At 32.7% G+C, this 24,400-nt stretch overlaps 3 protein-coding genes across 4 annotated transcripts; 2 read left to right on the forward strand and 1 right to left on the reverse strand.

Moving 5' to 3' along the window:
- The first annotated feature begins 686 nt into the window (after positions 1 to 686).
- Positions 687 to 4,108, forward strand: LOC11409726 (probable disease resistance protein At5g66900). The gene is made up of 5 exons (XM_003629515.4): positions 687 to 1,480; positions 1,831 to 2,240; positions 2,336 to 2,700; positions 2,853 to 3,058; positions 3,159 to 4,108. Exons 1-5 carry the CDS (start codon positions 880 to 882, stop codon positions 3,971 to 3,973), a joined length of 2,397 nt encoding a protein of 798 aa, XP_003629563.1. The 5' UTR covers positions 687 to 879; the 3' UTR covers positions 3,974 to 4,108.
- An 8,281-nt stretch (positions 4,109 to 12,389) lies between these two features.
- Positions 12,390 to 15,995, forward strand: LOC11415836 (probable disease resistance protein At5g66900). 2 transcript variants are annotated; one of them, XM_024771767.2, is made up of 6 exons: positions 12,390 to 12,508; positions 12,684 to 13,335; positions 13,579 to 13,994; positions 14,289 to 14,653; positions 14,794 to 14,993; positions 15,074 to 15,995. In XM_024771767.2, the coding sequence occupies exons 2-6, from the start codon at positions 12,717 to 12,719 to the stop codon at positions 15,886 to 15,888; spliced, it is 2,415 nt and encodes an 804-aa protein (XP_024627535.2). In that variant the 5' UTR covers positions 12,390 to 12,508; positions 12,684 to 12,716; the 3' UTR covers positions 15,889 to 15,995. The 2 variants fall into 2 exon arrangements, with proteins under 2 accessions (XP_024627535.2, XP_024627534.2); XM_024771766.2 differs by lacking the exon at positions 12,390 to 12,508 and having other exon boundaries at positions 12,537 to 13,335.
- A 983-nt stretch (positions 15,996 to 16,978) lies between these two features.
- On the reverse strand, positions 16,979 to 21,939 carry LOC11417962 (serine/threonine-protein kinase SRK2I). The gene is made up of 9 exons (XM_003629519.4): positions 21,575 to 21,939; positions 20,787 to 20,861; positions 20,607 to 20,708; positions 20,446 to 20,499; positions 20,207 to 20,299; positions 19,477 to 19,569; positions 18,258 to 18,362; positions 18,077 to 18,175; positions 16,979 to 17,867 (listed from the first exon to the last, which is right to left on the reverse strand). Exons 1-9 carry the CDS (start codon positions 21,749 to 21,751, stop codon positions 17,574 to 17,576), a joined length of 1,092 nt encoding a protein of 363 aa, XP_003629567.1. The 5' UTR covers positions 21,752 to 21,939; the 3' UTR covers positions 16,979 to 17,573.
- Between the last annotated feature and the right edge of the window lie 2,461 nt (positions 21,940 to 24,400).

Consider the following 24,400-nt stretch of genomic DNA (forward strand, 5'->3'; position numbering starts at 1 on the left):
ATAAGAAAGATGAGAGACTCGTTTTAGTATAACGAGACTAAATAAGATTTTTGAATAGTAAAGAAAGAAAAAATGAAATAACAAAATGCAAAGGTAAGATGATAAATTGAAGATAAAATTACGAGCACTAAATCGTTGGTACGAGAGTGTGTAAATAACACTGCATGCATTAAAGGAGAAAAAAGATTCACAAAATAAAAAAAAAGGAATCATAAATTGATATTCATTAAGGAATATGTTTTTTGTCAATTGCAAACAAAACTTTACTTTATTTTTCATTGTTATGCATTATTATAAACAATAGTTATTGTAATTAAGCTTAGAAAATTGAATGTTAAAGGCTAAGTAAATTGAGTAAAAAAAATTCATTATAGAATATCATATAAAGTTCACAGGAAATAAATATAGTGACAAAAAAATATAATAACATGTTAATAAAAAAAACTGCAATGAAGAAGGTGCTATTTTCAAAGAACAAAGTGGAGATATTCCAGTTGCAGCTACAGATGATGTAACATTCAAACGTGGTCTTATTATACTATATTAAGAAATTCTTAATAGACATCTTTAAGAAACTCTTGAGAAATGTTAATGAGTTGACTATGTTATGAGCTGACTATGTTATTGAGTTGACTATGTTATGAGCTTTCACACTTGTGGTCTCTTTTTTCTTAATTCTTAATAAATTCTGCCAAAAATAATAGATTTCTTTAATCTTTAATTCGAAACAATACTAGACAAGAATTTCCTTGAAACTGCATTCTCATATTATATTAGTTTCATTTCATTGATTGGAAGAAAGAAAAACCTAGAGAAATCATTGAACTGAAAAGTTTCTTCATCAAGAGGTGTTGATCCCATTTCATTTCATATCCAGTTATGGCAGGAGAGTTGATTGGAGGGGCATTTCTTGGCGCAGTGGTTCAAGAAGGGATGCAACCAGTCACAAACCAGATATCCAAAGCTTTCATGTTCAAAACCTCACGCAAAAACCTCGACTCTCTGGTGGATCGGATCACGCCAGTAGCTGAAGAAATGAGACTATTAAACGAGAAATTGGATCATCCGATGGAAGAAACAGAGATGTTAATAGAAGAACTGATACAAGGGAAAGATGCAGTAAACAAACACTCCAAAGTCCCATGGTGGAAATGTTGTTGTTTACCTTGTTTCCAAGGAGAGATTTATGATAGAGAAGAGAAAATTGCTAGATCCAGCAGTCTTGTTACTCCGATGAACACGGCAAGGGATGTTAAAAAGGTATTGTCTATATTGAAAGATAGGCAGGAGGGGAGGAAATTCAAGAGGTTATGTGATGCTCCTGTAAAACCTGATCTCACTGTTGGATTGGATTTTCCTTTGATTCAGTTGAAGAGTTGGTTACTCGGCAGTGGTGTGTCTGTACTTGTTTTAACCGGTTTGGCTGGATCTGGCAAAACTACTTTGGCTACGTTGCTCTGTTGGGATGACAAAGTTAGAGGTAAAATGCATAATATAACTCTCTATCTACACTTTTTATTGAAAGTGTGTATATATGTTTGTCGAGATTGTGTCAGATGTCTATATATGTGTCGGTGCTTCATAAATAATTCTTACCTAACTAACTAACCTCGTTAAGTAACTGGTGTGGTTGCATCATGCTATTTGATATTATTGAGAATCATGATAAAATATAGTTGATGCAACTTCTGTTGTTGTTGTGGAGACTTCGATAACTATGATATTGTACACTTTTTTGAAACCTTACTCTTTCATTCATAATGACAAGTCTTTTTTTGCAAACGACGTGAAACATGATATTTAAGAATCTTATTTGTTTGTTTGGACTAGGTAAATTTGGGGAAAATATATTGTTCTTCACTGTGTCAAAAATTCCAAATTTGAAGAACATTGTGCAGACATTATTTCGACATTGTGGACATGACGAGCCTTGCCTCATAGACGACGATGATGCAGTTAAACACTTGAGAAGTTTGCTGACCAAAATTGGGGAAAGTTGTCCAATGATGTTGGTTCTGGATAATGTTTGCCCAGGCTCAGAATCCTTAGTTGAGGACTTTCAGGTTCAAGTTCCAGATTGTAAAATTTTGATAACTTCTAGAGTTGAGTTTCCACGGTTTAGTTCACTATTCTTAAAGCCGCTCAGAGATGATGACGCAGTTACCCTTTTTGGTAGCTTTGCACTACCAAATGATGCAACAAGAGCAACTTATGTACCTGCTGAAAAATATGTAAAACAGGTTTGTTATATTCATCTCATTAGTCAACTTATACTAAAATTGTCAATATGATCAAAACCACAACAGCTAACTTAGTTGCTTGCACTCAATTACAGGTAGCAAAAGGTTGTTGGGGTTCTCCATTGGCCCTTAAATTAATTGGGGGATCACTCCGTGGACAACCATTTGCGGTGTGGAAAAAAATGGTGAACTTGTTGTCTAAAGGTCGTTCTATTGTTGATTCTAATGATGAGTTGCGTAAATGCTTGCAAAACGTTTTGGAGGATGCATTGGAAGGTAATTCAATCATCAAGGAGTGCTTCATGGACCTTGGATTATTCTTTGAAGACAAAAAAATACCTGTGGCTGCCCTCATTGACATATGGACAGAACTGAACAGCCTAGACGACGATAGCGTAGACGGAATGAACTTGGTTCATGAGTTAGACAACCTGCATCTGGTTAATCTTGTAGTTTCAAGGTACATTAATTAGCTACTTTTCATTCTTTTAGTCATACTTACGGTTTTTATTCGCTGTTGCAATTCTTTATATAACAGAGAATCACGGTTAAAAATAGTTGAATCATAGTTTTATAACAATCACAGTTTTGTAACATTTGCTCATTAATCAGGGAAGTGACAAGTCACGTTGATAATTACTACAACCACTATTTCCTTACTCAACATGACCTTCTTAAGGAGATAGCTATCCATCAAGCCAGACAGGAGCCATATGAACAAAGGACAAGGTTGATTTTCAACATGAAGGAAGATAGTTGGGATCAACAGAACCATGGCCAGCAAAATACGATTGCAAACACATTGTCCATATCAACTGGTCAGTTAACCTCTCTACTCCAAAATGCGTACACAATTGCACACAGACACATATCTACTATTTTCACTCTTGACACCAAATGAAATGTTGTTTTTTGCAGACAAAATGGTGACTCCAGATTGGAGCAATGTTGTAAAAGTTGAACAAGTTGAGGTGCTGATCTTGAACCTCCATACTGATAAGTTCACCTTACCAGAGTGCATAAAGAAAATGACTAAACTAAAGGTTTTGATAATTACCAATTATAAAGGTTTCCACTGTGCTAAGTTAGACAATTTTGAGTTTCTTGGTTGTCTACCAAACCTTAGAAAAATCAGATTGCACCAGGTTTCAGTTCCTTCCCTTTGCAAATTGATTAGTCTTCAAAAATTGTCCCTTTACTTTTGCGAAACGAGACAAGCTTTTCAAAGTGACACTGTGTCAATTTCGGAGGTACTCCCAAATTTAGAAGAATTATGCGTTGATTATTGCAAAGATTTAGTAACACTTCCTTACGGGCTCTGTGATATTAGTTCCTTGAAAAAGCTTAGTATCACAAGGTGCATTGCTTTTCGAATGCTGCCCCAAGAAATTGGAAACCTCGAGAATTTGAAAGTATTGAGACTTAGTTCCTGTGCCGAGTTGGAGGAGATACCAGCTTCAATCGGAAAGCTTAGTGAGCTTCATTTTCTTGATATATCAGGTTGCGCAAGCCTTCACAATTTACCAGAAGAAATTGGAAACTTGCATAATCTAAAAGAGCTTCATATGACTGGTTTCTCATCAGACACATTGCCAGAGTCAGTCACCAAACTCATGAATTTAGAGCATTTAATATGTGACCAAGAGACTGCTGAATGTTGGGAGCATTTCAAGCCTAGCCTCTCGGAGCTAAAAATAGAGGTGGCTAAAGTTAACTTATTCATTATTGTATGATGTACTATATTACTTCATTTGTTTATTGTCATGACAACATCTGTAATGAACTCAATCGTTTTCAATTTTCATTTATACAATATATCCTTATGCACGATTGTAAAATAACGTCTATGCGTGCTCATTTATTTGAAACCTTGTCATTTTTTGTTATCTAATTATGTTTTTTTTTTCTTATATATATATATATATATGTTACATAGCATCAACAAGCCAATGTGAGAAAAAAAATATAATGCTCTAAGAAAGTTACATAACCGAAGTTTATAGAAAAGATTATTAAACTTGAATCTTTAATAGTAACAAATGAACATCAGGTTCACAAAAGATCTTCCACGAAGAAGGTCTTTTATGATTCTTTTGTTTTCTTTCTCTAACATCAGTTTAAAGGAGCTAAGGCGGGCGGAGGTTAGTGTATTTAGGGCTCTCTATGGTTAAGCTAAATCATATAGCGGGTTAGTTTATAAATGTTATAAGCTCATGAGGAAAATATTATAAGCTCGTGAGAAAAAAAGTTATTAATTAGACAGAATTAATTTTAGTCCTATGAGTTTATAATTGGCCTTTTAAAACACATCTTCTTTAGCAAACTTTGCTTCATCTTTCCGAGGGTCTTTCTTATCATTGAAGTAGCATATTCACTAGCAAAATGGCCCCATTTTTTATAATTATAACATTGAATGTTACTCTTGTCCTTCTTTCCTCTTCCTCTTCCTGAATTTGAGCCACCTCTTGAATTACTAATTTCTCATCTCTGAATTGATGAAGATTGCTCATAATGAGTCTTTCATCCATCTCTAAATTGTTGTTTCTTACCATAATCACCCTTCCACTTTCCTTTTACCTTCTTGTTCTCGTTTCCTTCATTCTTTGATTGAGATAACAAAGCTATTTCATTTGTTTTCTCAGTCTTTGTGCTTCTCTCATTCATTCTTTGTTCATGTGCCTCCAAGATCCCTTACAACTCATCAACCTTCATACTTGACAGATCTCTTTCTTCTATGGTGATAACCATATGATCAAATCTTGGAGTAAGACTTCTCCACTATTACTTGATCTCTTAAGAGTTTCTCCACAGTTTTCATGTTGTTAGTCAGAATAACTACCTTTGTGAAGAATTCTGCAATGCTTTCCTTCTCCATTTGTTGATTCGCATACCGTCTTTTCAAGGTTTGCAATCTAACCTTCATGAGTTTATCTGCTCCTGAAAACGCATTGAAGAGGTTATCCATGCTTCTTTTGCAAAGGTTGCATCTGGTATGTTGAGATACCAATTTAGTTTTAGGTCTAAGTGTGATCTTGAAAATCGGGTATGTTGAGTTACCAACTTAAAATATATTTCATAGAGAAATAATATTTGTAAAATAAGTAATTTGACATAGCTTTAAATAAACTAGCAAATTAGTATCTCAGTGTAATTAAGTTCTATTTTAAAATTTAACACGACATTTTAAAGAATTTGACTATATATATATATATATATATATATATATATATATATTTGGTCACATTAGATAAGAAAAAGAAAGAAAAAAAAAAGCAAGAAACGAGGAAAACTAAGTCCTTGAAAAGGACACACCTAAAACATCACCTAATATAACAAATGATAAATAGGACAATGGTTCATTAAAAGTAAGAGGATGGTTTTAACTTTTAGCTCCTAGTTTAGTAAGAATATTTGCCCATGAGTTACCCTCCTGAATGATATGATGAATATAAATAATCCAATCTTTTGCAAGATAATACTAAATAAGTTCCGAAAGATTTGCTTAATGATGGAACCGTAGAGTATCCTTTATCAATAACACCTCATGAAGAGAGTGATAAGCAGCTAGTGCACAGTTTTATTGCGTAATAAAAAGTAACGGAAATTATAGAATAAATAACGGGGATTAAGATAGTGGATATTTGTATTCAAAATGGTCTTATAATTAGGGACGGAAGTAGTATTTATTAATCCCACACAAACTAATGTTGATTAGCATACTCATAATTATAAGTTGATTAGCTAAAATGAGTTGATTTATAGAGGTTGATTGTTGCTAAAAAAAATTAGGATTAAATATGTCTTTGGTCCTTATAAATATACCAACTTTTCTTTTTAATTCCTTTAAAATTTTCTTTCAACTTTTAGTCCCTATAAAGTTTTCAATCACTACTTTTAGTCCCTATTTTTAAGTTAAGTTTTGTATTTTTTTTTTTAATGAAATTGTGCAGAAATGTGTAGAATATTGTAAAAAATATTCCTCCAAAAAATTAGAATTTTTTAACAAAACATAAATTAATTATGAATTTTTAACCATCAAACATATAAAAATTCATATTAAATTCATGTTTTGTTAAAAAATTCTAATTTTTTTTGGAGAGATTCTTATAATATTTTGAATTTTTATGCAAAATTTTATTCAAAAATATGTATTCTACATATGAGTTTACTTTAAAATAGGGAGCAAAAGTGAAGATGGAAAAATTTTTAGGGACTAAAAGTTGAAAGAAAATTTTAGAAGGATTAAAACGAAAAATTGATATATATTTATAGGGACAAAAAACATATTTAACTCAAAAAATTAATGATTAATATATAAAGCGTCTTATGATTTTGGTTTAGGTCGGTGAAATTTAGCATATATCTATATTTTATCTTTTTTTTTTTTTTTTGAGGGAATCTATATTTTATCTTAGCTATCTCGAATAATTTTTTTTTTTTTGAAGAAAGCTATCTCGAATAATTAGTATGTGCTTATAGTACATTGGTTTTTATTTTTTTGGTGCAAGATAATACATTGGTTTATCCGGAACAAATGATAGTATCTTAAATTTATTTGCTAAAAAAAAAAGTATCTTAATTATATTTTTCTATACTAGGAGGTATAAATTTCCATAAATTTGATAAGAAAAGGAATAAACACTTAGCGTTGATCTAATCAATATATATATATATATATATATATATATATATATATATAATATCAAATTGATTTGATAAAAGCTTGCCGAGATATTTAATATATTTAGGTGGGGGTTCGAACCCACAATTCCCCTTTTCGGTTTTTACTGTTCGTAAACTTTTTTTTTTTTTCTCATTAATTGGTTTTTCTTGTGGAAAGATAAACATATTTGAGACTACAAAATGAGTATCTCGCTAGTTGAAAATCAAACATTTGTTTGCCAACGATGTGAAAGTATAACTTATTCCATTAGACTTCCAAGAGTCTTGCAGAAGGACTAGACTCCTACAATATATTGAATCAATGTTTGAAGGTATCCATATTTAACATCTGATACGCTTCAAATATAATTATTTAATGTGAATGAAATTTTGAAATAGAAGATCGGATAACTTTAAATGATTCGATTCGATTTTTCCAAACCATTTCAGCCATTTGATTTGGTCCGATTTGATTTTGATGGTTAACCGAACCATGCCCACCCCTCACCATTGGAATATACATACAGTTAATGATTTACATCATTATTTTATCAGGAAAGTTCGTAGTGTACCGGGTTCTAACAACACAGCAATTGACTATGGGTGACGTACTCACGTTGTATTTACTTTCTTCCTCCCTATCTATATGTAAACACCTTGTGTATTAAACTTGGATTTTTAAATTTCAAGACAAGTTAGTAGTATTAGTTAGAGATATGTTTAAGGAAAAAATAAAATAAATATATCTAGTAATTTAAAAAGAGTTCATATTTAAAGATAATTTTTTTAAAAAAGATATTTAGATATAAGGACGGAAGGATAGTACGTTTTTAGTTTACTAGTCATATATAAAGAACGAAAAGAATAAAGATAAGACTCAACGCATTTTTGACATTGACAGAATACATGGTCATGTATGCAGTGCAACGAAATTTTCTTTCGTAACAAGCATCATTTTCCTATTATGAAAACTGCAAAAAGTTGATAAACATCATAATCAGAGAACGTGATATTCCCTGCGAAAATTGCTACGTTATTTCTTTGTGTGGATAAATATATATACCTATGTTTCGCGCTTCCATTCTTTCAATTCTAATAATCTTCCTACAACAATAATTGTAAGGTGAATATTTTGAGAATATTTTAGTGATTTAAAAAAATTACTTTAGCAAGAAGATTGTGTGTTTCATTTCTCGTATAGCTAAACATTTCAGTTGTGCTAGCTATTAACAAAGCAAAGACACGTTAAAACTGAAACACAAAACCAAAGGTAACTTTCTAACACTTTTCATGTTCTAAATTTTCAATTTGATGGGTGTTTTATTTATGATTTTAATATACTTCTAATGATAAAATTTGGTTGTATTCAATCATAGCTTTTATTTTGCCCCACTAATGTCGTGCTCCCACTGACGCCCCAGTATTCTTTATTTAAAGGGGTAAATATGTACATAGAAATCAACATCATTTTATTCTATGATCACTTTAGCATTTAGGTCATAAAACCTATATGATTTTCTATTTATAACATACCCAATGAATACACATTCATAGGCTCTACTAGTGAGTTCAACTTTCTTGAGTCCAGAATCCAAATATAGTCCAGATAATCCCATGTTCAAAATTAACACAAGTTTGGTTGTCTTTTCTTAAAAAAATTCTTAATTAAAATTTTCGTTCTTAGACTTGGGTACTCTTTCCAACACAAATTTCAATTTTCTTTATAGAAATTGAACATATCAAACATATCGATTTTATTTTTCAATATTCACAGTCATCAATAAATATGATAAAATATCATTTTATCATTTCTAGTTTATGTGTCATCAAGTTCACACATATCATAATTTATTATGTTTAGAGATTCATATTCTCTAAATTCTGATTTATATGAACTTTTAGTTCATATATCTTGACTGCAAAAATTAAAATTGTTTAATCATATAACTTTGGAATTAAGTCCAAGTTACTCAAGTTTAAAATTAAACGCTTCTTCACGAATCAAATATTAAAATCACACAACTAATAAAATAGAAGGAGAATTTTAATTTTGAACATACCATTAAAGTGCAGTCTTTTCCCCACAAGAATGCAAGGTGTACAAGTCACTCAACATGTTCTTATAGGTGCTCGAGCATACAGTTATAATTGAGTGCTCGAGTTTATATTGTCTACCAAAATTGGTGCTCTAGCATACAGTTATAATCGAGAACGTTTGCATTGATTTACCAAAAAAATTAGTTCATGTGCTGAGCTTTGGTAGAGAAGGCAGAGATGCTTCTAAGATACACTCAACTTTCAAATTAGAACCTTGGCATACTTTTTACTTGTCACTGCACTGTACAACATTTTCCGGTTTGTTCCACGACACATTCCAACTGTTCAAAAGCTTTGGACAATTTGTTTCTTATCATGAGAATTATATAAAAACTAAGCATAGGCATTTCATATGGTGCCGATTTGAAAGGCATCAAATGGGCATGCGATTTAAGTTTCATCCGAAAAACCTTATTTCATCAAATAACAGCCTCTCATGATTTCTTTTCCGATCCAAACCTTTCTTTTTTTGTTTTATAACAAACTTGTCAATTTTTACCATTATCAATGATAATCACGTACAGTTGGAGTTTTTATTCACAATAAGTTAGAACTGTGTATGTGGATTTCTTAGTTTCGTTGTTATAACAGTAAACACTTCATCGTTTCAGTTGAAAGATGTATTTCTATAGCTTGATTTATCCTTCTTGTATTTAGGGACAACTGAACCTCAATAAATAACTTCTTCGGTAGACATAGCAGATCGAAACGTCTTAAAATTGTTGTTTTTGGATTTCCAAACTAATGTATTTAGATTTCCAAATTCTATTATCTACTGAAGTTGTTACTAGGTTGAGTCACGACCAGGTCGCTCTCTTTAAGACGTTTCATGGCACTGCCCAAAATTGTGCAAGGCAGACTATCAACCACGTCGCCTTTAGGATAAAACAAGCCCAGCTACAACTGTGCTGTTAACTACTGCACCGTAGAAAACTGTTCGAGATTTACACCTTCGAATATGGTACTAAGGCCACTCTTTAATAATGAAACCACTTTAATATGGTATTGTTACCACTATGTGTCATCTCGAACATGTGAGTTACATGAGGCTACTACTCCTTTTGAATTTAAACAGAAGATAATTTTCTTAAACTCCAATTCTCTTGCCCATTCCAGAGCTGCTAGTAATCCTAATGCTTCTCCTGTGTCAACTAACATAATCGGTTGCAGCCATATCATTTTAGCTCCTACAAACATACAAAATTCATCTCTTAAACACATTCCAATACCCACTCTATTGTAGTGCTCAGAGAATGAAGCGTCAACATTACACTTTACGAAGCTATTGGGTGGTTGTTGCCATCTCACCCTATCTTGATGAGTTTGTTGCCATGACGAGGGCAGCTCCTCATTTGACGTGCAAGTTAGACCAATGTCTTGGTCACTTACACTCTTCAATTACTGCCTCTTGATGTCTGGGTGAAGCTCATAACCCTCGAAGATTTAAGAACGCCAAGTTAATTAACAATTATCATTAGTTTATGTCTAAATCTAATCAAATAGTGGAATGATAAAAATAATTTCAGCCGACAAAGTTATGGTTAGTACTCATTGTGACCAAGATCAATTTATGGACATTCGTAGATGCATAGAAGGCATTAAAAACAATATTAAAAATAAAATAGTAAAGTAATCAACTGAAATTCATAGGATAATTTAAAGTTATATTATCGAACAATTACATAGAAGATCCTTTACTTAACGCATTCTTCCTCCTCTTCCTCCTAATTTGTGTTTTTTCTATTCTCTTTTCATGGATGCTTTCTTATGTTGTTTGCCTATTGTATTTATATTTATAAGAGTATTCTTAATTTCTAAGCAATATAATGTTATTTCGGTCAGTCAAATAAGGTCCAGTATCTCAAATAAGTGAATACATTTCTATTTGAACTCTAATTTGTAACTAGTGTTCGTGACGTGTGGCTCTTAGCACGCGATGCAAGTTGAGCAGTGACAAGACTCTTTCGAATTTTCGCTCCCACGATGTTATCTTATGGTCCGCGACGCGAGTGAGGCAGTGATGAAACACCTCTTAATTCCTTTAATGTCACGACACGTGACTCGTAGCACGCGACGCGAGTTAGGAAATAGTTGATTCTTCTGCTTTTCTTCATTCCTTGTCCTTTTTCTTTTCACCAAAACGTTTGTAGCGACTATACCTTCAGAATTAACATTATAAAACTTGTAATAAGTATAGTACGGTCACAAAGTTGTCTAGTTTGGGTGATTTTGACATATTTTAATATTATTTTTTTCATTTTTGCTCTTTCGTGATTTTTGAATGATTCCTTTACAAAACTCAACTAAAACACATAAATTAACTACTATATCTCTAAAATGACTCTAAAAGTGGACTAAATACCATAAATGATTTCTTGTATCGTTGACAATACATTGTTGAATTGTGGAATCTGAATCCATTCATTGCACATTGGCATCAGGATCCATCAGGCTGTTATAAGCGCTAAAATCCACGAATTTGTCCAGAAATCATTTTTCGAAAGGAGTTCGGATTATACAATCCGGACTAGGGGTATTTTTGGAAGAAAAAAATAGGGCGCGCGAGAATTCCATAGAATGGAAAAAGTAATACTCTAATTTCTAAGCAATCTAATGTTCTATTTGGATCAGCCAAATAAGGTTTGGTAACCCAAATAAGTGAAAACATTTCTATTTGCACTCCCTTTCGTAATTAGTTGTCGCGACGTGTGGCTCTTAACACGAGATGCAAGTTGAGCAATGACGAGCCTCTTTCGAATTTTTCTAGCTCCCGCGATGCGTCGTAAGAATTAACATTATGAACTTCGTTGTAAGCATATTACAGTCACACAATTGTCTCGTTTGGATGATTTTAACATGTTTCAAGGTATTTTTCCCATTTTTTCTCTTTCATGACTTTTGAACTATTTCTTTACAAAACTCAACTAAAACACACATAAATTAACTACTATGTCTCTAAAAGTGGACTAAATACCTTATATGATTTCTTGTCATCATTGACTATACATTGTTGAATTGTTTTTCTTAGATAATCCCCTTTGAATTTTATCTTCCTTTATTTTAATTCTGAGTGTTGGCAAATAACATAAAAAAAATCTATGTGGCAAAGATGCAACATATCATGTGTATGATAAACTCGATCATCACAATTTGAAATAGCCACTAATTTTGAAGAAATAGTTTGTGAAGCAGTTATTTATATTTGTTGAGTATAGCAAAGTGAATGGGTTAAAATACAATGAAGGTGCGATTTTCAAATAACAAAGTGAAGTTTGTTAATGAAGAATTGGAGATATTCCAGTTCCAGCTACAAATGATGTAACATTCAAACGTGGTCATATCATAGATTATGAGAACATTAGTACCATAAATAGCACATATAGTAAAATCTATGTTAATAATACAAAAGATTTGTGGGATGTCATCTAAGATAAAGATTTGTACCATGAAATTTAGACGCGGAAATTTTTGCTCAGTTGAGTTGACTATGTTATGTGCTTTTCACACTTGTAAGTCTATTTTTTTCCTTAATTCTTAAGAAATTCTGCCAAAAATAAATAAACATCTTTAATCTTTCACTACTAGCATTATTAGACAAGAATTTCCTAGAAGCTACCTTTTCATATTATATTAGTTTCATTGAACTTGAGAGATCATTGAACTGGAAAGTTTCTTCATCAACAGGTGTTCATTTCATTTCATTTTTCATATCCAGTTATGGCAGGAGAGTTGGTTGGAGGGGCATTTCTTGGCGCAGTGGTTCAAGAAGGAGCAAAACCATTCACAAATCAAATATCCAAAGGTTTGAAGTTCAAAAAAACACGAAAAATCGTTGACTCTCTCGTGGAACGAATCAAGCCAGCAGCAGAAGAAATTGAACGATTAAATGAAAACTTGGATCGTCCAAAGGAAGAAACAAAAGTGCTAATGGAAGAACTTAAACAAGGGAAAGAGGTAGTTAACAAACACTCCAAAGTTCCTTGGTGGAAATTTTGTTGTCTACCTTGCTTCCAAGGAGAACTTCAAGCTAAGGAAGAGAAAATTGCTAGAACCTGTAGCCTTGTTACCCCGATGAACACGGCAAGAGATGTTAAAGAGACACTTTCTATAGTGAGAGATTTGAAGGGGAGACAATTCAATTTCAAGAGGTTATGTGAATGTGATCCTCCTGTAAAACCTGATTTCACTGTTGGGTTGGATGTGCCTCTGCATCAGTTGAAGAATTGGGTGCTCAGTAGTGATGTGTCTGTAGACTCTGTACATGTGTTAACTGGCTTGGCTGGATCCGGGAAAACCACTTTGGCTACGTTGCTATGTTGCGATGACAAAGTTATAGGTAACATATATAACTCTATTTACGCTTCACTTTTATTACTTGTGTCTACGTATTAGTGTAGTGTCTGTAGTGTCTGATCTTCGTATTTGTGTTAGTACTTCATAAATACCTTTTAACTAATTGGCTAACTAACTTCATTCATAAGGTTTTAAATCAAAGTTGCAGAAATCATTGTGGTCGCGTCGTGATATTTGATATTATTGAAAATCATGATATAGCTTATATTTTGTTTGTTTGGACTAGGAAAATTTGGGGAAAATATATTGTTCTTTCATGTGGCGAAAAATCCAGATTTGAAGAACATTGTGCAAACATTGTTTGAACATTGTGGACATAAAAAGCCTTACCTTGTAGACCATGATGATGCGGTTAAAAACTTGAGATGTTTGCTCAACAAAATTGGAGAGAATCGTCGTCCATTGATGTTGGTTCTAGATAATGTTTTCCAAGGCTCAGAATCCTTTGTCAATGCCTTCAAGGTTCAAGTTCCAGATTATAAAATTTTGATAACTTCTAGAGTTAAGTTTCCACGGTTTCAAACTTCATTATTCTTAAAGCCTCTTAGCGATGATGATGCTGTTACTGTTTTCCGTCACTTTGCACTACCAAATGATGGAACCACAGGATCTTACGTTCCTGATGAAGATGATGTACAACAGGTTTGTTATATTCATCCCATGAATAGTCTTAATCTTAACATTTATCAAATTTTGTAACCAGAGTTACACACTCTTTTGTATTTCATCAATAATAGTAAGTAATTTTCATGGTTTGTTATATTTGTCCCATCAGATTCTTACCATTTTTTCAAATTCGTCTTGTGTGTATATAATTGATTTCTCAAATTTATAATGGAAGAAAGTGTTGGGGGTTAACTTAAACTAAATTGTAGCAAGATGTCGATCTGATCAAGTCCTCATTAGCTAACCTAATTTTCTCGCACTCATTTGCAGATAGCAAAGGGTTGCTGGGGTTCTCCACTGGCACTTGAATCGATTGGGGGATCACTCAATGGGCAACATATTGAGGCATGGAAAGAAATGGTGAACATGCTGTCCGAAGGTGGTTCTATTGTTGATTCTAATGATGAGTTGCGTGATCGCCTGCAAAAAGTTTTGGAGAATGCATTGCAAGATAATCACATCGTCAAGGAGTGCTTCATGGACCTTGGATTGTTTTTTGAAGACAAAAAAATACCTGTGGCTGCTCTAATTGACATGTGGACAGAACTGTATGACCTAGATGACGACAACATAAAAGGAATGAACATTGTTCGTAAGCTAGCCAACTGGCATTTGGTTAAGCTTGTAGTTTCAAGGTACATTAATTAACTACTTATTTTCATTTTATAACAATCATGCCGATCAAGAAATAGAAAACGTTAATCTAGAGAATATATTTTAGGGCTATGTATAGTTATATATATATCTCTGCATATAACATTTGCTCATTAACCAGGGAAGTGACAACTCACGTTGACCATTACTACAACCACCATTTCCTTACTCAACATGACCTTCTTAAGGAGATTTCTATTCATCAAGCGAGACAGGAACCATTTGAACTAAGAAAAAGGTTAATTTTCGACGTCAATGAAAATAGCTGGGATCAACAGAACCAACAAAATACCATTGCTCGCACATTGTCCATATCACCTGGTTAGTTAACCTCTCCTCTCTAAAACGCACACACATATATATTATTTTCACTTCTAACACCAAATGTAATGTTTTTGTAGACAAAATATTAACCTCAGATTGGAGCAATGTTGAAAAAATTAAACAAGTTGAGGTTCTGATCTTGAATCTCCATACTGAAAAGTACACCTTACCAGAGTGCATAAAGAAAATGACAAAACTAAAAGTTTTGATAATTACCAATTATAAAGGCTTCCACTGTGCTGAGTTAGACAATTTTGAGATACTTGGCTGTCTACCCAACCTTAGACGAATCAGGTTGCACCAGGTTTCAGTTCCTTCCCTTTGCAAATTGGTTAATCTGCGAAAATTGTCCCTTTACTTTTGTGAAACGAAACAAGCTTTTCAAAGTAACACCGTTTCAATTTCGGACATACTACCAAATCTAAAAGAATTATGTGTTGATTATTGCAAAGATTTAGTGACACTTCCTTCCGGACTCTGTGATATTACTTCCCTCAAGAAGCTTAGTATCACAAGGTGCATAAATTTTCTTTCGCTGCCACAAGAAATTGGAAACCTCGAGAATTTGAAAGTATTGAGACTTAGCTCCTGTGCTGAGTTGGAGGAGATACCAACTTCAATTGAAAAGCTTCTTAAGCTACATTTTCTTGATATATCAGGTTGCGCAAGCTTTCACAGTTTACCAGAAGAAATTGGAAACTTGCATAATCTAAAAGAGCTTCACATGACTGGTTTCTCATTAGACACATTGCCAGGGTCAGTCACAAAACTCAAGAATTTAAAGCATTTAATATGTGACCAAGAGACTGCTGTATGTTGGGAAAATTTCAAGCCTAGCCTTCCAAATCTGAAAATAGAAGAGGCTGAAGTTAACTTATTCATTATTGTATGATACTATATATTCTTTCATTTGTTTGCTGTCATGGTAATATCTGTAATGAACTCAATGATTTTCAATTTCCATTTATACTATATATCCTTGTATACATTTATTTGAAACCTTGTCTTTTTCTTGTAGCTAACTATGTTTTTTTTATATATGTTACATTGCTTCAACAAGGCAAAGTGACAAATCAAAGATCATGTTCAAAGAAAATTGCATTACCTGAGTTTACAGACAGGATGGAAAAACTTAAAGAATTAGACAAATTTAAGCTACTTAGTTCTTTACTTTACTTAAAAAGAATCAGATTATAGAAGGTTTATAATCCCAGCCTTAACCTACATAAATTAAAGAGTACACAAAAGTTATCCATTTACATTTGTGATACAAAGAAAGCTTTTGGAACCAGTTTCAACCAAATTTTAGGTACACTACCAAGTCTAGTGGATTCGAGTATACTAATGTAATGATATTTTAGAATTTTCTTCTGATATCTGTAAAATTACCTCCTTGAAGAAACTTAGCATCACCAACTGTCACAAGCTTTCTACACTGCCACAAGAAATTGGAAATCTAGAGAATTTGATAGAGTAATCAATTGGAAGAATCTATATGCTACGCTGTATTGGATTGCTAAACATCACATAATTAGCTGAAGACATTGGTGATTTTCCTATTACCTGAAGACATTGGTGATTTTCCTAGTCTTGAAAAAATTTATGTGTTGGGTTGCTTAAGGTTAAGTGAAGTTCCACATTCTGTCATGAATTGTGGATTATTAAAGCATGTAATGTTATCTGTAATGATGAAGATTGAGATATCCAAAACAGATATTAGATTGAAGTGGCTTCCTAAAGTTGGACCCAAATTTTAATTTAGTTAAAATGTTGCTTGGAGGACTTGTGTGGAATTCATGATTTTTAATTATAAGCAGGGGATAGATGTAAACAATCAAACATTATAACTTTGTGACGAACTTAATTGAACCTTACACACACACGCGCGCACACACACGGGCACGCGCACACAAACACATAACCAAATATTATAAACAATCTAACATGATTTTAAGTGAACAAAAAAGTCTGATTCTATACTCTTTCCCTGAACTTTGTTGTTTGCCAAATAGTATTTACAACTTCCATCTTATTCGTACTAATAACTTCAGTGAATTTATAGAGGAATGGAATAGAAGAGGGACAGCTATTCCTCACACATGATAGAGAAAGTGTCTAAAACATACACTAACTACGGAAGTGTCTAATAAAAATTTACTGTTTACATGGAGTAGGTGTGTATAATATAAGTATCGACATGAAATATGATTTCACCTAATGCAAATTTAACCGACCAAGTAGCAACAACAATGCTAGTGTAAATGTAAATATAATATATTAAGCAAGTATTCACCAGGAAGTGAGTAAAGTATAACAATCATTTTCTTCCCTAAACCAGCAACCATTTCAGCATGTAAGAAAACATCCAACCCCACTTCTACAAAGGCGATACTCGTAAATATGTAGACGTAGGAACCTCCAAGAAGCACGCACACATAAAAATTAACATGCACTTCTTTGTATTATCCATACTACAATCTACAGAAAATCCAGGCACCACATATTCCTCTATAAGGCCCAATAATAAGAATGCTCTCCTTTTAACATGCTGTATTTCAAGTACTGGTAATGATCAAATTAGTACATGGCATACACTATCTCCCCACTGCTATCTATATCAAGCTCGGATTCATATTCCAAGTCATCAAATTCATCGTCCATATCAAGGTTATCTGCCATAAACTGGTCTAAAGAACAGGTTCCAGCTGCAGGTATAGTAGCTTCTGAAATTATCTGCATGATTGTATCAATGCTCTGCATGGGCTGTTCAGGCTCTTCAAATTGGTTACCCATTATCTTCTCATCCATCAGGTCCATGGGAAGATTCTTCAGAAACCATTTATGTTTCCAGATTTCAGGCATGGTAATTCTCTGTCATGTACATGGCCAAAGGCATAAGATTGACATAAAGAATTACTGGCAAGATTAGAAGTTAAATCTATATTGCAGTCAATAGGGCATAGCTTAAGTCACAATATGCAACATTATACTTCTAATATGTTCTTGTGCAATGAATTATTATGAAAGACATACAGTAGGTATGCATGCAAAATTACGTTAGTAATTTGAAATTGAATTACCTCTGCAGGGTCAAAAACAAAGATCCTTGAGATAAGGTGGCGACACTCTGGAGTTATCTGAACATTGTCTGGAATGGAATACTGGACACTGAGTACTCTCTGCAAGGAAGCAACCACAAGTGCACTATCAATCAGACAATACTCGTTAAGAAAATGAATATTATCTTCAGAACTGACGTACCTGTATTGTCTTCCGGAAATCTTTTGGCTCGTTAGGATCTTCAAAGGGATACGATCCCACTAGCATCACATATAAGGTTACCCCACAAGACCAAACATCTGCGATCTGATATTAAATGCAAGATAACACAAACAATTTTAGTAGAACAAGAACCTTAGATTTAAAAAAGAACATTGTAAATATTTTTGATCTATCTAGAAGATACTACTACTAGAATAAGAACCTTTAGTAGCTTTTCAAGCTATGAAGCACGGACACTCCTTGGATTAGGTGTGTCCAGGTGTCTGAGTCGGTGTCGTGTTTGTTGTATGTGTCAAAGTCCATGCTTCATAGTTTTCAAGCACAAAATGATTAGGATGAAACTTACCTCCCATTCCCTTAATTAATACTCCCTCCATCCCAAAATATAAGCATTTGACTAAAAATTTGTCCTAAATATAAGCCTCTTTTCATATTACTAGATACATTTATTGCTTCTTTTCCAAATAAACCCCTGATTAATACCACTAACTGCTTTGGAATTGGAAATGTCACAATTTACTACACATATTTACAAAGGGCATTTTAGGTATATTCATACATAAAATAGACACATTAACTACACACCAACTTCTACCAACTTTTCTTAATAAGAGTGAAAAACGCAATAGGTGCTTATATTAAGGGACGGAGGGAGTAATTAATATTAGGGAAATGTTAACCGGTGCCCCCGGTGCCCCCGGGGCACTGGTTAAGGAATTAGAAAAGGAAATATATTTCTTGGAAATTGTGTATTCTATTTTTTAAAAGTTAAAATATTGCTCTTTTCAATGTAAATCATGCCTTTTCTTTCCACTTTTAGTTTCTTAACCATTGCCCCGGGGGCACTGGTTAACAAGACCCTTAATATTAATTAATAATAATATACGACAATACTGTAAACAGTCAATAAAGTAAAGATTTTTCAACTAGTGCCAAAAGACCTGAATTACATGGAGATGAAAACTAGAACAGAAACATGATCTTGTTTGGACTGCAGACCAAAATGATCATTGGATTAGGGTGAAAACAGACTGGCTATCAAAATATCATGGTTTTCGTTTCTTATAGAGCAAAAAATCAAGAACTCACATGCATACAAACTATGACAAGTTATTGACAACAGATTTCTTCATTTAATCAAATGTGACAGTAATAGTCCTACTGAAAAAGAATAATACCATGAGGTTAAACACTCTACCTTTCCATCGTACTCTTGTCTCAGTAATACTTCTGGAGCAATATATGCCGGAGTTCCCACAGTTGACTTTGGTTGTGAATGAAGCACTGAAGACTGAAAATAACACCAGCAATCAGATTACAAGATATTTTTTAGAAGTTTAAAAATAAGATTGCAAGATATAGCAATAACATATAAAACTTAATGAAAATAAATAGTGTTTCAAGAGAAGAAAATCGAAAAAAAATAGTTAAAAGGATGACATTAAAATTCAAGTGAATCATAGGTGTTTAGATTTGCTTATTTTGGAAAAAGGTTTTTTAAAAAAGACACGCAATTATTTCCACAAAACTAAGCTGAACCAAACAACCATTCAAGTGTTCATCAAAATTCAAAAGTTATTTTGCCTCCTCTCAAGTGGATTATCACCCCATTCATCAGTTGGTAATAGATGGAGCATTAGTTTTTTAATGAAAGCTATATATGACAACCTTACATGCTTATAGCTTTTGACAAGCTAAACTCTAGCACATGGGAATGCAAAATGAAGCAGAAACTACTGAAAATACAAGTTAGTAACTTAAGGAGCTAGCTACTCAATTCGATTGTTATCAGAGTCCACTCAGGAAGAACAAAAGCAACAAAACACTCAGATGCAGGAAGTAGTTGGACGAAAACATTACTAAACCAAACATATCCCAGTAAAATGTTTAAGCACAGAACTCAAACCATGGAGAACTAGTGAGATTACCTTGGAGTAACCAAAATCACATATCTTCAGTCGAGGAGTCGGGCTTCCATCCAACAAAGTATTTTCCAATTTCAGGTCCCGGTGACATACTTGCTTCATGAAGAGACACATTACACATAAGATAAGACTGATGCATCAGGCATAATATTCAGAAAACTTATTCATTACCTACACTACATTCCGGTATAGGCTAAACATGATTTAGATCAGACAGCGGAGAATAGAAAAAGTTTAATTACCATTGCATGACAGTAGCTGACCCCAGATATGAGCTGTTGAAAGAAGAAACGAGCCTGCATCATGTCAATATATTACCATGATGTATAGCGGACATATTATAAGTACAAATTCACACTCTGAATAAACAGGTGCCGCAAAAGTATGAAAATTAAATGAGAACCTCGTCCTCAGAAAAATGGCCAGCATTACTGATTCGCTCAAAAAGTTCTCCTCCAGATGCATACTCCATTACAATAGCAAGATGAGTAGGTGTTAAAATGACCTGAGTAAAATTTTACACAGCATTACACATACATGTGATTACCCTTCTATCTATATAAATATAAAAATGCATACTAACCTCCTTAAACCTAACAATGTTAGGATGTCTCAGAGACCTGTGATTAATAATTTCTCTCTTCACATTTTCATCAATCTTCAAAACACAATAACATTATAGAAAAATACTAGATTAGTCCATCACTCAGAACATAAAGTTACTAACAAAATTACAACAAAAATTGCATAATAGAAATCTTAGTAATTCTCAATAATATTCATTGTTCCACAATTCTACTCTGAATCTCTAAACCAAAAATACACCTAAACCAAACTATTATTCCCACCAACTGAAAGGCAAATTTACAAACCATAAAGACAAATTGTTCAAAAAAAACCCGAGTTCGATTTCCAGAATAGAACAATTTTTTGGTCAGTTTTTATTTCCTGGCCGAACTCCAACTTACCAGGGTCCATTTCCTCTCAAAACCAAAGGGTTAATACGCAAAAAAATCCATTATTTACAAAATCACAAACAATATATCCATAAATTAAAAATCTTAATTTAATGAAATATCAACCCTCATAAACATAACTAAACTAATAAAAAAGAAAAATTAATTTTTTTGCATATAAAAAATAAATTAAAAATAGTAATTCATAATTAGGTAGAATTTAAAACAAAAATGGAAACCGAAAACATGATATAAATAGCATTCCACGTCACATAACTAACAACCTAAAAATTCATCCAACGAACAATTAAAGCAAAAACGATGATCATGTGATACTAACTAAAAAAAAATTGAAAAAACGTGAAAAAGATAAAAATTTCCATAACAAGAACCAAAAAAGTTTAAATTAATTAACCTTATCACCACGTTCGATATATTTAACAGCAACAAGCTCTTTGGTTTGTTTATCTTGCATCAACCTAGCAATACCGAAATTTCCGGACCCGATATCACGAACCAGATCGTACCGATCACTGTCGTGCATGATCGGTAAATCCATACCCGGTCCGACCGTCATAGCAGCTCGATCCATCAAGAAAAAAAAAACGAACCGGAAAAAAAAAGCGAGAAAGAGAGGGTTTTGTGATTTGAGTAGTTATGGGAGAGAAAACGGCATCGTTTAAGAGAAGACTTTTTTTAGAGAAAGAGAAATGGTGGTTTGGTTTAGATAAAATATATTTGGATGGATTGGGTTGGAACGAAAGGTAAGCAACTGTGTGTGTGTGTGTGTGTGAGAAGTGGAGAAGAAAACGGCGCCGTTTTGGTTTTATGACGTCTTTTTTGCTGTTTGTGTTGTAAGCTATCTTGTTTTCTTTCTATTTTTTCTTGATTTTTTTCTTCTTTGTTTGGTTTATTTTAATGGGGAAATTGTATTTGAAATGTGAAATAGGAGATTGGAAAAGGAGGAATTATTTGCTTAAGCTTGGTTTAGTTGGTGGTAAGGCATTAAGCTTGAGTTCGAATTCTTCTCTTGATGTGAAAATTTAGATTAAGGCTTTGTTTAAAAAAATAAACTAGTTGACTAGATTTATAATCTTTAATAAATTTAGCTGTTGTAGTAACTTTTTTTTTTTTCAAGTAAAGAGTAGATGGTGAGCACACTACAACTTTTAAGAAATTGTATTTAGTTAATATTTATTTATCGTGTAAAAATGACAGTTATCAAACGAGTATTTTTTAATTATACGAAAATATAAGTTATAAGTCGTAAGTGTAATTTTATGTCTTACAAAGCTTGTCTACTATTGAATTTTGAAGATTTAGATAACTTTTACCTAAAAAAAAAGATTTAAATAACTTCTTTATTTTTATTTCTCCATTAATGATATATGTCTCATTAAATAATTTATAGAAATTTTATCTTAGAAAATATGTAATCTACTTTTTAAAAATTTAAAAATCATGTTTTTCAATACAAAAGTTCTATTTTTGCTTCTTTAATATACAATGGGAGCAATTTTTGTATGATCACAACCACAAATATAATTGTTTTAGACACACATACAAATAGAAATATGAAAAGAAAAAAAAATATTGTTATTATTATTATTGAAAACATTGTTAATGTGTATTGTTGTGTGTCTAAATGATTTAAATTTGTGTTTAGTTCAAATGTGTAGTGTCTCATTAGGAGAAAAAAATCTCGTTTAGTTCGAGTGTGTAGTGTCTATAGACTCTAATTGCGAAAGGTAAATAGTTGGTCAATACCCAAAATTGTAAGGAATAATTTGTACTTTGTGACTGTTGAAAATTAAGTACAAGTATTAATTAGTTTTTGGTTACTTAAGAAAATGGTGTGGATTAATTAGATTGGGGAATGGGTTGGGTGTGTGTTACTGTCAAGGTACGGCAACAACAACCAACCAATTAAAGGGATTTTTGGCTTCTAATGGATATAGAGAGAAGAAAAGGGGGCTTTTGAGCTGGGAAAGATAAGAGGACGGTCTCATGGTCAACGTGTTAGAAAATTGACAATGATAGTGTCACGCACACGCTTGAGTGGTGAATATCTACAACTAATGTAAGAAAATCGGTGTCGACCAACATTTTATAATTGATTTCGGTTCATTCGAATGAAAATACGGAAACTAGCATGATATGAAACTATTTTAACTTAACTATGAGCAACTTTATTGATTTGTTTTCTAATAAATTTAACATTAAAGGTTGCTAAGTTAGAATAAAGTAGATATCGACAATGGTTGCAGAAGCTAATGGTTCTGTAGGTGGTTGCAGAGTTCAGGAGTCAGCGGATCACCTCTTTATTACTTGCAGTCATTTTGGTCAATTATGGTCTCTCATTCGCGGTTGGCTAGGCATCTCTTCAGTCGATACTTTTTGTGCTATAGATCATTATCTTCACTTCGACCAGTTAGGTGGTTTTCCTAGACAAACGCACACGTTCCTGAAAACTCATTTGGTTCTCATGTGCTTGGACAATTTTGAAAGAACGAAACAATCAGATATTCAATAACAAATCTTTGAAGCTTCATCGATTGCTAGATAAAATCAAATTACACTCTTTTACATGGTTCAAAGCTAAATTGACAACCTTTGCCTACAATTATCATGAGTGGTAGAGACACCCTTTATTTTGTCTCAGCATTTCTTTGTAATTGTTCTTGATGTATTGCAGCAGCTCGCTATTGTTTGCTGCTTTTGTAACAACTATTTTTGTCCTCCCTTAACACACTTGTGCAGCAGGGCTTTGATGTGTTAATATATATCTCATTTTACCTTGTTAAAAAAAAAATAATAATAATAATAATATAAGAGTCAGTTTTAAAGTCTATTTGATAAAATTAAGCTATAAGCTAAGCAAATTATAAAGATAACCGAAAAGTTACCTTATAGCTGAAAAAGCTAATTGATTGAATTTAAAATATTTGGTAAAATACGGATGAATAAAATAATAACTTTTTTTTTGGGAATATAAAAAAATAACTTAAAAATACATGCATGTTTAATTTTTTATAAATTATTTTTAAAAATAAAATAATTAATATATCTTAAATATTTGAATTAATTTCAAGTGTTTCTCATTGTCATAAATGTGATATATGAAATTGACTTTTTTAAACATATACTCCCTCCGTCCTAAAATAACTGAACCATTTACAAAAAAAATGTGTCCCAAAATAACTGAGTCATTACACTTTTTAATACAATATTAATTACTTCA

Source organism: Medicago truncatula, chromosome 8 (genome assembly GCF_003473485.1).
Source record: "Medicago truncatula cultivar Jemalong A17 chromosome 8, MtrunA17r5.0-ANR, whole genome shotgun sequence".
Lineage (NCBI taxonomy): Eukaryota > Viridiplantae > Streptophyta > Magnoliopsida > Fabales > Fabaceae > Medicago > Medicago truncatula.